The 11919-nt window shown below is 40.0% G+C and overlaps 1 protein-coding gene across 2 annotated transcripts; it reads right to left on the reverse strand.

Annotated features, from left to right (window-relative positions):
• On the reverse strand, nucleotides 564-5140 carry LOC110436195 (elongation factor 2). Of its 2 annotated transcripts, none has more exons than XM_021462588.1 (3): nucleotides 4988-5140; nucleotides 4101-4239; nucleotides 564-3323 (listed from the first exon to the last, which is right to left on the reverse strand). In XM_021462588.1, exons 2-3 carry the CDS (start codon nucleotides 4189-4191, stop codon nucleotides 883-885), a joined length of 2532 nt encoding a protein of 843 aa, XP_021318263.1. In that variant the 5' UTR covers nucleotides 4192-4239; nucleotides 4988-5140; the 3' UTR covers nucleotides 564-882. The 2 variants fall into 2 exon arrangements, with proteins under 2 accessions (XP_021318263.1, XP_021318270.1); XM_021462595.1 differs by having other exon boundaries at nucleotides 4101-4236; nucleotides 4988-5133.

An 11919-nucleotide genomic window follows, 5' to 3' on the forward strand; every position in this document is an offset into this window, starting at 1 on the left:
AAAATTTCTAACCTACCATGAATCACACATGTGCAACACATTTAGCATACATTTGAATGTTTTTAATTTAATTTGAAAATAATCCTAAATTTGAGCATGCTTCATTAAGGAACTTTGAGTTTCACTTAAACATGCATGCTAAGAAATTACATGACAAACTACTATTTTTCAAACTATAAAAATAGATATTTTTTCTTGATTTTTGCGAAAACATTTTAGGGCTAAATAGCTTAACCAAAATCTTAAACATAAGTATATAACATTAAGCAAAATTACAAAGGTTATTATGATGCAAGATAAAAGTAAAATGGGCCATGCATGTTTTTTGGCATCTACCTAAAAAGTTATAAGATTTTACGAGATTTCTCTGTACAACCGAATCATAAATATACGCGGCTCATCATGGACACATCCCAAAAAATTTGGCCATTTAAACCTATCTTAATTCTATGCACCCTACAGCCGAATCATAAATATACGGGACTCATCATGGACACGTCAATAGAAATATCAAAAGAGCTGCAAAAATGACTATACACTTCACATGGAAAAGGCAAGGAAACAACCAACAAAAGGGTGAATTTAACTGACAGATCAGGCAAAGCGTTATTAAGACAATAGAAATGAGCAACACAGGGAATACAAGTATGTAACCACTAACTAAACCACACAGATACCAACTCCGTTTCATCTGCTACATCACACCAGATATCAAAATGGAGTCTCAGGCTCTCAACACAGCAGCATACACTACATGACCAATATAGTTCAGAGACAGGTACATTAACTAAAACGAGAGAAAATATTCAAGTCGTTCCCAATACAATAGACAAATTGACGATTAAACCAGCAATAGTAACAGTAGAACAAACAACCAAAAATTTAGAGCTTGTCCTCAAACTCAGAGAGAGGGGTCATCTGTTCCTTGAGACCCTTCCTCTTGCGGATATCCAGCACCAGCTGAGCAGCCTGGGAGCCAGCCTCCAAAGGATCAGAGCCCATCATGTCCCAATGGTCAAAGACACACTGGGGGAACGCCTGACCAGAGGTTGCAGCCCTCAGTTGGCTGGAGAACCCAAACGACTCGATGACAGGGAGGTAAGCCTTGATGTTGTAGAGCGGGGTACCCGGCCTCTGCATCTCCTCAAACACATGCCCTCTCTTCTGGTTCAGAACACCGTAGATACCACCAAGTGCATTTTCTGGGGCCTGAATCTCCACCAGGTACACTGGCTCCAGCAGCCTTGGCTTGGCCGTGAGCTGAGAAGCATAGATGACCCTCCTGGCAGTTGGGATGACCTGGCCACCACCCCTGTGGATAGCATCAGCATGAAGAACGACATCACAGACCTCAAAGCAAATTCCGCGCATGTTCTCCTCAGCCAGTGCACCCTCCTTTGATGCCCACTGGAAACCAGCCACGACAGAATCCTTGATTTCATTGAGATACTGCACTCCCTTACACATATCAACAACCATGTTTGGGCCAGTGGTCTCAGGTCCAAAACACCAAATCTTCTTGGCGAGATCCTTGTCCCACCCAAACTCCTGAGAGAGGATCTGGGAGCGCACCTTAGGATCATCACGTGGGCCAATGCGGCCATCATCGATGGCCTCAGCGAGACCCTCCTCCAAGGGGCGTGCTTCCATGTACAGACGGTTGTGCTTGTTGGGAGACTTGCTCATGACAGTACGGCAGGACTTCTCAAGAACGGTTTCCCGGAAGGACACAACAGGAGGGGAAACAATAATTTCAGCACCACCCATGAAGTCCTCCTGCAGATCCTTCAGGCAAATCTCAAGATGAAGCTCACCAGCTCCAGCAATGATATGCTCACCAGACTCTTCGATTGTACAGAGAACCATAGGATCAGACTTCGCCAGACGCTTCAAACCTTCGACTAGCTTGGGAAGGTCAGAGGCAACCTTGCACTGAACAGCAACACGCACAACAGGGGAGACAGAGAACTTCATTGCTCTGATCGGGCATGCATCAACCTCCTTCTCATTAGTGAGTGTAGCGTTCTTCGTGATGAACTGGTCCAGACCAACCATAGCAACAGTGTTGCCACAAGGAACATCCTCAACTGACTCTTGTTTCTTTCCCATCCAGATAACGGTACGCTGGACACTCTTCACATACAGATCCTTCTTCTGCCCAGGGACATAGTTGGGACCCATGATCCGAACCTTCATACCAGTAGCAACCTTCCCTGAGAAGACACGACCGAAGGCAAAGAACCTGCCCTTGTCGGATGCTGGAATCATCTTCGAAACATACAGCATAAGAGGGCCCTCCGGATCACAGTTTCTGATGGCAGTTGCATAGACATCATCAAGGGGCCCCTCATACAAGTTCTCCACACGATACTTTTGAGCCTTTGCCGGGGAAGGAAGGTGGAATATCATCATCTCGAGCAGTGCAGTGCTTGCTGGTAGCCACGTTTGCATAACACGCTTCATCAAAGCTTTGCCAATCAATTCCTTCTCATCAGACTTCATGGTAACATTGAGCTTTTGCAGCATGGGCCACAATTTCTCCTTCTGGTCGTTCATGCAGGTGTTGATGATTTGCTTGATTGGCTCATAGCAGAACTGAACAAATCCTCTCTTGCAGGTAGGGGAGCCTGTGTTCTTGGTTGTCCATTTCTTGGTGGCAGGGTCAAAGAAGTTCTCACCCCAAAGCCTCTCCATCATCTTAGATTCATCAACTCCAAACTTAGATGCATACATCTTGGCAAAGTTAGTGAGGGTAAAGGCCCATCCGTGCAGACCAGCAGAAAAAGCAACAGTCCCCTTCTCTGGGTACACTTGGACGTCACCAAGGAGCTTATCTTCGTATGTTGCCATGATGACATTGGCATTCTCAATGACACGGGAGAAGGTCTGGTAAGCTTCCTCGCCCTCAACCTGAAGCTCAAGGAAGCACCTGTCCATCTTGTTCACGGTAAGAACTGGCCTAATCCTCTCACCAAGGGCTTGGCGAAGCACAGTTTCAGTTTGCACACAGACACCTTCAATACAGTCAACCACCACAAGAGCACCATCGGTGATGCGAAGAGCAGCTGTGACTTCCGAAGAAAAATCAACGTGCCCAGGCGAGTCAATAAGGTTGATCAGGTATTGGTTACCATCTCTCTCACCCTTGTAATTCTTCAGTGACTCGTCAGTCATCTCATAGTAAAGAGAGATACCGGTAGATTTGATTGTAATACCACGCTCTGCTTCATCTGCACGAGTATCAGTCATGCGAACATCACCAGCAACTTCCTGGGCAATAATCCCAGCAGCTGCCACAAGGGAATCTGTAAGCGTAGACTTGCCTGCAAAGAATTTATAATAGCATATAAGAACAGCAAGGAAATTCAACATGTGCATCATATGGTAGTACAATATTAGGGACAGACAAGCAAATCAAAAGTTAACAAACACAGTAGTAGATCACAATCTAGAGTACAACCTCCGTCCCAGAAAGAATGCAATTCTAGCAGTGTCGCGTTTTAGTACCTTAAGTTTGACCAATTATAGATAAAAGAGTATCAATGTTTATGATACCAAATAAATATCATTAGATTAATTATGAAATGTATTTTCATAATAAATTAATTCAAAGCCATAAATGTGAATATTATCAACAAGAAACTTAGTCAAACGTGAATTCCTTTTTGTGGTGCGCAACCCATGGTTGCATTCTTTTCAGGACGGATGTAGTATATAGCTATTAACAGATACTATATAAAACACAATACCTAGAGAACCAGTACATTAATTAAAAGATGACAAAAGGATAAGCCCATTTCCTACAAGGGGTAAATATCTGAACATAAGCAGTTCACAAGGCCTAAAATAGATAGTGCAGCAAGAAATGAAACATCATCTATAAAGCACAATACAGAGCTTATAAAATATTGAAAACACAAAAGTTAACAACACACTGGTATATTACAATAAAAATACAGCCAACAGATTGGATAAATATCAGTGAATATTGAAACAATGAACATGAATAGAACCATCAGCAGTCACGCACAGTACAGAGCTTAAATATTGAAACAGAACAAATCGACATCGAAAAGGCTTGAGCAGTGTTCTGAGCGTACCATGGTCCACATGAGCAATAACAGACATGTTACGAATGTTGTTCTTTTTGTCCATGATGCCACGGAGCTCTTCAGCCGTGAACTTCACCATCTTGACTTCTTATAAATATCACACTACCAATAACAATATTTATTCCTGCTGTGAAGGTTCAAAAGTACTAGTAAGAATTTACTCAAAAATATGAGAACAAAACTAAACTGAAAACTTTGACGTTGACATCAGTAGCAAAAGTAATTAACCAATATGATTGTCAGGAACCAAAGATACATGGAAATTCTTAGCAATTTCAGAAAGTTAATAAAATGTTTCAACAATCATTATTTGTCATGATACATTATTCCATTGTTTACACCACACTTCACAGGATTGTAAACACAAAAGCTAATAAAGTAAACTGGAAAACATGTATCTAATTGCAGACAAGGTGCAAAATCGTTTAACTAAGATCTACAATCAGGACAACATGTTCTGTAAAAAACAATCGAAGTAACAGGCACGAAATAATCAAATAATAGCAACTCGGGTTGAGGCGATCACATAGCATACTATATGTATGCACAGATATGGAGATAAGGTATTTTTCTTTTCAGAAAACATGATACGGGGACATAGCAGGAGGATCAAAATTGCCCTGTATTCTAAAAGCAGTTGCAGCGTAGCAGGAACACAAAAATCGCCCTATATTCCAGCAATCGTGCTGCTTTGCTCTTCTTCTAGATCAGCAAACCAGCCAAGGTTGACCTATTGTAGCTGCTGGATCCCCGAATAATCTTACGAAGTGACCAGACAAACAATTCGAGTACGCAATAAGGGACAGTAAAGACGTAAGGGAGGGGACAGAGAAGAAACTAGCCGCCGACATGCATCCGGCTTGTAGTCGATTTACCTGGGCTGCGCGCGTCGCTGGCAGCTGCTGCTCGTCGCGGGTGCTAGAGCTCGCTGCCGGCGCCGGATCTCGTCGCAGGCGCGGTGGCGGGCAGGCGGCGGCTGCGGTGTGGGAGAGATGGATGACTGGGGGAGGTGGCCAGAGATAGGGTTTGCTGTCCTCTTTCGAATAATATATATATAAGGCCTAATGGGCCAAACGGTGACTGGCCCATATACTAAAATGGGCCATGACGTGTTCAATCAAAGGAAGAAGTCCAATTTAGGTCGTTCAACTTTCGCAAAAGTCTATTTTTCATCCCTGAACTTCAAAACCGGGTAAAATACATCCCTCAATTTTTGAAACCATGCATATTACGTCCCTGACATGGTTACGAGCGGTTTTGAAGGCAGTTTTGTCTTTTTCATTTTTATTTATTTTGGCTGAATATTTGTAAAATTATAGTAAATCACATAAAATTCATAAAATAGTAAATCTGATTTTGTTGGACTCCAAATAAGTAGATCTACATAATGAACATATAATATAGTATGCTTTAGTACAAAATTTTTATTGTAGCTTTAGAACTGTTTTTTCTATAATTAATTAGAATAATTCATAGCTATAGTTTGTATGGTCCAATTGTGGTGAATTTTTTATGTTAGACTAATTATTATATGTTTAAACTATGGTAAAAAATTCATACTCATTAGATTATGTATAACTTAGTTATAGATTTATTATAATTTAACAAGCATAAACCTAAATAAATCTATAACTAAGGCCTTGTTTAGTTTGCAAAAATTTTCACCGTCACATCGAATATTTGGTCGCATGCATGGAGCTTTAAATATAGACGAAAATAAAAACAAATTGCACAGTTTATCTGTAATTTATGAAATGAATCTTTTAAGCCTAGTTACTCTATGATTGGACAATGTTTGTCAAATAAAAACGAAAGTGTTACAGTAGCCAAAAACTCAAATTTTTGCCAACTAAACAAGGCCTAAATAATACATGATTCAATGAGTATAAAATTTTTACTATAACTCAAACATAGAATATTAGCTCACCATATAAATTTCATCACAGTTAGACCATAGAAAATGTAGCTATAATTAGTCTAATTAATTATAGAAAAACATAGATCTAAAGATACATCAAAAAAATTTGTACTAGAACATACTCTCTCTATACTAGAAATACATGACGTTTAGGACATGATTGTGCTTACCAAGGAGTCATTAATTAGGGGATAATTTTCTGGTTTTGCCCTTATTAAATAGAGATGCGGGTGTATCCTAGACCGACATGAAGCATTCTCTATTCGAATGGTTACCGGGGCTGCTTTTCAAGCGCTCGTGGGCGAGGGTGTTGGTTCGATTCCTGTTGCCTGCGCCTTTTTTTTGAACTTGACGTGATTTTGCATAGGAGCCGGCGTCCGTCCGTTAGCATGCATAGAAGCCGGCGTCCGTTCGTATCCGTTAGCATGCATGCATTGGAGCCGGTGGCCGTTCGCGTCCGTTAGCATTCATGGGATCCGGGAAGACTGGGAGACGCCCGGCCTTTCGTGTCCGTTAGCATGGGAGCGTGATTAATATTCAATGTGTAGATCTAAAAGTCCAACAAAATTGAGTTTTCTATTTTATAATTTTTATATGATTTTTCAAAAAATTCAGCCAAAATAAATAAAAAGAAAAAGGTAAAACCGCTTTCAAAACCAGATCAAGGATGTAATGTGCACGGTTTAAAAGTTGAGAGATGTATTTTGTCTGGTTTTAGAATTCAGGGATGAAAATCAGACTTTCGCAAAAGTTGAGGGACCTAAAATAGACTTTTTCCTCAATCAAAAGCAAAGAGTCTTCTCAGCTAAGGCTTTGTTTAGTTTTCAAAATTTTTTAAGATTCTCCATCACATCGAATCTTGCGGTACATGTATGGTGCATTAAATATACATGAAAACAAAAACAAATTATACAGTTCATCTGTAAATTACGAGACGAATCTTTTAAACCTAGTTACTCCATGATTGGACAATGTTTGTCAAATAAAAACGAAAGTGCTACAGTGTCAAAACCTAAAAAATTTAACAAACTGAACAAGGCGTAAGTTTAACAACCTCTCTAAAAAAACCTAAGTTTCACAATACTTTTTCCTCCCTCAACTTCAAAACCATCTCGGTTAACTTTTTAAACCGTGCATTTTACCTCCCTACATAATTTTAAAGGCGGTTTTGCTATAATAAATTATAGTTTTTCTACGGTAAAGGTGGTTTTGTCTTTGTCTTTTTCCATTTATTTCACCTAATTTTTTGAAAATTCACAATAAATTACAAAAAAAACATAAAATAGAAAATCTAATTTTACTGGACTCCACATGAGTATATCTATACACTGAACATATAGTATAACATATAGTATAGTATAGTATGCTTTAATAAAAAAATTGCTATGATGGTGTTGTCTTTTTTTTATTTTGGCTAAATCTTTGAAAAAATATAGTAAATTACAAAAAATCATGGGAAATCCAATTTTTTTTACTCCACGACAGCATATCTACACACTGAATATATAATATGGTATACTTTAGTACAATTTTTTGTTCTAGCTTTAGATCTATGTTTTTGTGTAATTAATAAAAATACTTCATAGTTGCAGCTTCTATAACTATTTTACTGAAATAAAGCATACCATATTATATATTCACTGTTTATATGTACTCATGTGAAGTCTAACAAAATTAGAGTTTTAAATTTATGATTTATCAGTGATTTACTATGATTTTTCAAATATTCAACCAAATAATTTTTTTTTTAAAAAAGTCAAAACCTTTATAGGAAAAACTTTATACTAAAGCATATCATATTGTATATTTACATTGTAGATCTATGCATGTAGAGTCCAACAAATTTGGTTTTTCTATTTTATGATTTTTTTATTAACTATGTTTTTTCAAAGATTCATCTGAAATATAAAAAAGAGAAAACCACTGTCATTGTACCAAAAACATCATTCACTGTAGCAAATTTATGAAGGAAACTACACCAGGAAGGTAAAATGCATGGTTTAAAAAGTTAAGGGATATAATTTGTCCAATTTTGGAGTTGAGGAAGAAAAACGGACTTTCATGAAAGTTGAAGGAGAAAAGGTAGACTTTTTCCATAAATCATCTTGTATTTAGATGGGCTCATATATATAGAAGCTAATGGGCCGAACTTAATTAAGCAGTGCACAATTAAAATAATCTTGTATTTAGATCGAGGAACCTCCTGGTTTTATATTAAAATCATCTTGTATTAAAACAATCTTCCATTTTTGTACTTAGGTTCCTTCATGATTTTTTTTAGGTTTGCGATTAGGTTCCTTAATGATGTTTTGCATGCCTTTCAAAAAAAATCTTGATACTGCATATTTAGTTTTTATGATAGTACTTCCATTCGTGTATTGTGCAAATTCAGCTTTTGAATTTATAAATGGGAATGCTACCAACATGGCACTTTTGAGAGGATGGAGGTTGGCGATGGACGACATGTGCTGGGCTTGGAGAAAAGAAAACAGATTCTACAATGGAATACATCAACATCCTTGGTGGTTTCTTCTCTGTTTGGCACTATTTTAGTTTGGAAAAAAATACTACAAAGCATGTTGTAACTTGCATTCCATGAAACCTGAAGCTGACAACTAGTTTGTCCCCATCCTGGCCATATGCGCCGTGACCAGTGATTGTTCATGAAATTGGTCAGATCAATGCCCTGCTAGCTTTCATGATATTTGTAGGGACTTTGATGCTTTTTTGAGGGACCTGCTAGCCATGACCAGAAGATGGTTGTAGCAAAGTATAATAGATTGATTTAGATTTACCATATTTTCCGTATTCATAATAATAGGTTGTTTACCAAGTTTCATGAATAAATGTTTAATATGTATTTTTAGATGTCGTCGTAGCGTTAGCACGGGTAATATACTACTCCCTTTGTCTCTAAATGTATGTCGTTTTCGCTTCCCGAGAAACAACTTTGACTAAATAAGTAAATATATAAATTAAAAATAATAATATTTACGATACACAATTAGTATCATTAGGTAGATATTTGAATCTAGTTTTTTAATAAATTTATTTGAAGATAGAAATATTACACGTACTCTCTCTGTCTCTTTTTAATTGTCGTCGTTAGTGTATGTGCCACAAGTTTGACTCAACTTGTTAAAAATACGTGCAACATTTGTATCTTCAAATAAATTTATTAAAAAACTAGATTCAAAATTCTTTCTATAAATATTAATATTTTTTAGTATATGATTGCCGACAGTTGTTTTTTGGGAAGCGCAAGCGACAATTAAAAAGGGACGGAGGGAGTATTTTCTATAAATCACTCAAGTCAAAGTTGTCAGCATTCAAACCGTGGTGACAAATATTTAGGAACAAAGGCAGTAGTATTTCTTTTCTTTTATTTGAACCTGGGACAGTAATATTTCAAGGTCAATAAATTGCTTGGAGGCTCCCCACTCCCAAAAAAAAAAGAAAAGGAAAAAACCAGTGTAGAATTGCCCAACTCGCCGCGTGGCGCAGGCCGCAAACCGGGCACTCGTTTGTCCGTGGATGCGCGCGGTGTTCCAGTCTCCAGACGCGCCGGGCCGGGCGCCAGACACAGTGGCCCACGAACAGACCTATACATGGTACCACGCACGCTACGGCCTGCATTCTGGCAACAATGATAACTGTACCGAACCTTGCCAAAAAAAAAAAAAATTGCCCAGAGCCCAACAAGAGATCTGCATCTTCGACCTTTTTTCTAAAACAAAGTATAAAAAAAAGGTCGAACGAATTTTGGAAAAGAAAAACTAGGGCCTAAAATCGCATATATATATATATATATATATATATATATATATATATATATCAGATGGAGACAGTATATATTAGCCCCACAGCACCGGATCACTCATGGCGGCCTGATGAAATGCACCGATCCAGACATCTTTTTTTTGTCGGTTAGCAGAGCACGTTCGTTCCATTCACATGCTCCCCGGCCCAGCCGGCCGGCCGGGGCCGAGCCTACAGTGTTCCTATCTACTCGGCTCGTCATCACATGCACGACGCGCGCTCGTCACGACACCAAGGACGTACTGCTGGCATGCGGCATGCGTTGTCACAGATCTGGCGCCTCCGATCTATCCGATCCTTTTGCGCTCCATCGCACGCAACTAAAGCAGGAGTACACGTACGAAATAACGTACCAACTCCTACCCGGAGGCTATATAGTATATTCGTATCACAAGGACAACAATGAAAAAAATACAAGGAAACAAACAATGTTCGTTTGTCTTATAAATCGTGTTTTTTATCAATCAATATTATTTTCCTCTCATAATAAATTAACAAATACTATTGTCAAAGGAGGCTGACAAGAAGAGAGTTCCAAGTGTAGTCGGTCGACTCGAGGAAAAGGAGTGAGATTCGCGTGGTGGTAGCCTGGTAGGCTAGCTAGGCTGGGCACGCGCACGGCAGCAGGTGGATGTATATGTACGTCGATCGTCCCGTCCGTCGTTGAGCTTATCAACTTAATTAGCTTGTTGCTTAGTAGGATGGGGCTTCAAGACGCCCGGGTTAGGGCCTTGTTTACTTTCTAAAAAATTTTGCAAATTTTTTCAGATTCCTCGTCACATCGAATTTTTAGACACATGCATGAAGTACTAAATATAGACAAAAATAAAAACCAATTGCACAGTTTGGTCGGAATTGACGAGACAAATCTTTTGAGCCTAGTTAGTCCATGATTGGACAATATTTGTCAAATACAAACGAAAAAGCTACAGTGTCCATTTTGCAAAATATTTTGGAGCTAAACAAGGCTTAGTTCCTTGTTCCATCCGATATTTCCATCCTGAGCCGTGCCGTGTGTCCGCTCTTACTTGTCAACTAGCTAGTATGCGGCCGGGAGCATCATCTATCTCCGGCACGGCGAGCGGGTCTTCTAGGTGCGCTATTCGATCCTTCCTGCCCGTGCCTACTGCATCGGACGATTCTGTTTGCTTTGCTGGAAGGTTGCTGCTGCCGCCCATATCATACTGCCATGAGTCGATCCATCTCCTCCTCTGCGAGCTTTGCTACTTGTGTTGCCACGAAGTGGGCTGCTGGTCCCGGTCCCGGCCTGACCGGAACACGCAGTGCGTGTTAACGATGCGCCTGTACGGTCCTGTCCAAATCCCCCACCCGGCCACCCCCACTGTCTCTCTAGTACTAACGATGCCCCTTTAGGCCTTTAGTTTCTCCATTTTGCATTGCATGGGAAAGGCCGGGCTACACTAGACTCACTTTAATTTCTGCCCAAGTCACGTCACGTATATATATATATATGCATGTGGACTTGTGGAGTAAGCAACCTAATGCTCACTCACACCACACTGTTAGTCACACAGTCAATGATTGGACCAAAAGTAAAGCTCAATTGTTCCAAGTAGTTGCCCGGCCGGGCGTTTGCTTACCTTGCAAGTACTTGGCGCGGGCGCAACACCATGCCTGCCTGCCCCGGAGCTGCAGCAATCACGGCCAAGGCAAAGGCAGGTTTGCCGGCTAAGGTTTTAGTATCTGTAGCCATCATCCCATGATTGCAAAGACGGTGTGTGCGCGTGTGATGCATGAAAGACGGCATCCGTGGCCATGGATTGCATTTTGCATGCACAAACATACAGTACTCGCTTTTTTTTTCGATCCTTGACCATTGGGCGAGGTCGAGGTCAATCAGTGAAGCAGCAGCAGCAGCAGGAGGAGGAGGATCGCCCCACGGAATGACAGAAACTTACGGCGACAGACATGATGGTTGATGGGTCTGGACTCTTCCCAAAGCAAGCAGGATCTTTCAATGTTCTAGTACAGTGTTGCTCCTGACCCACCAGGCCACCGCCATTACGTTGCTAAAACAACAGTACTGCCACTCCAGGTACAGCAATGGCC

The sequence above is a fragment of the Sorghum bicolor genome, chromosome 1 (assembly GCF_000003195.3).
Source record: "Sorghum bicolor cultivar BTx623 chromosome 1, Sorghum_bicolor_NCBIv3, whole genome shotgun sequence".
Taxonomy (NCBI): Eukaryota; Viridiplantae; Streptophyta; class Magnoliopsida; order Poales; family Poaceae; genus Sorghum; species Sorghum bicolor.

Bases quoted from the DNA above. Each gene is read 5' to 3' on its own strand.
- LOC110436195 (XM_021462588.1), bottom strand. From the start codon at position 4,191: ATGGTGAAGTTCACGGCTGAAGAGCTCCGTGGCATCATGGACAAAAAG. The intron at 3,324-4,100 runs GTACGCTCAGAA...AATTCTTTGCAG, and splicing joins TATTGCTCATGTGGACCATG to GCAAGTCTACGCTTACAGAT.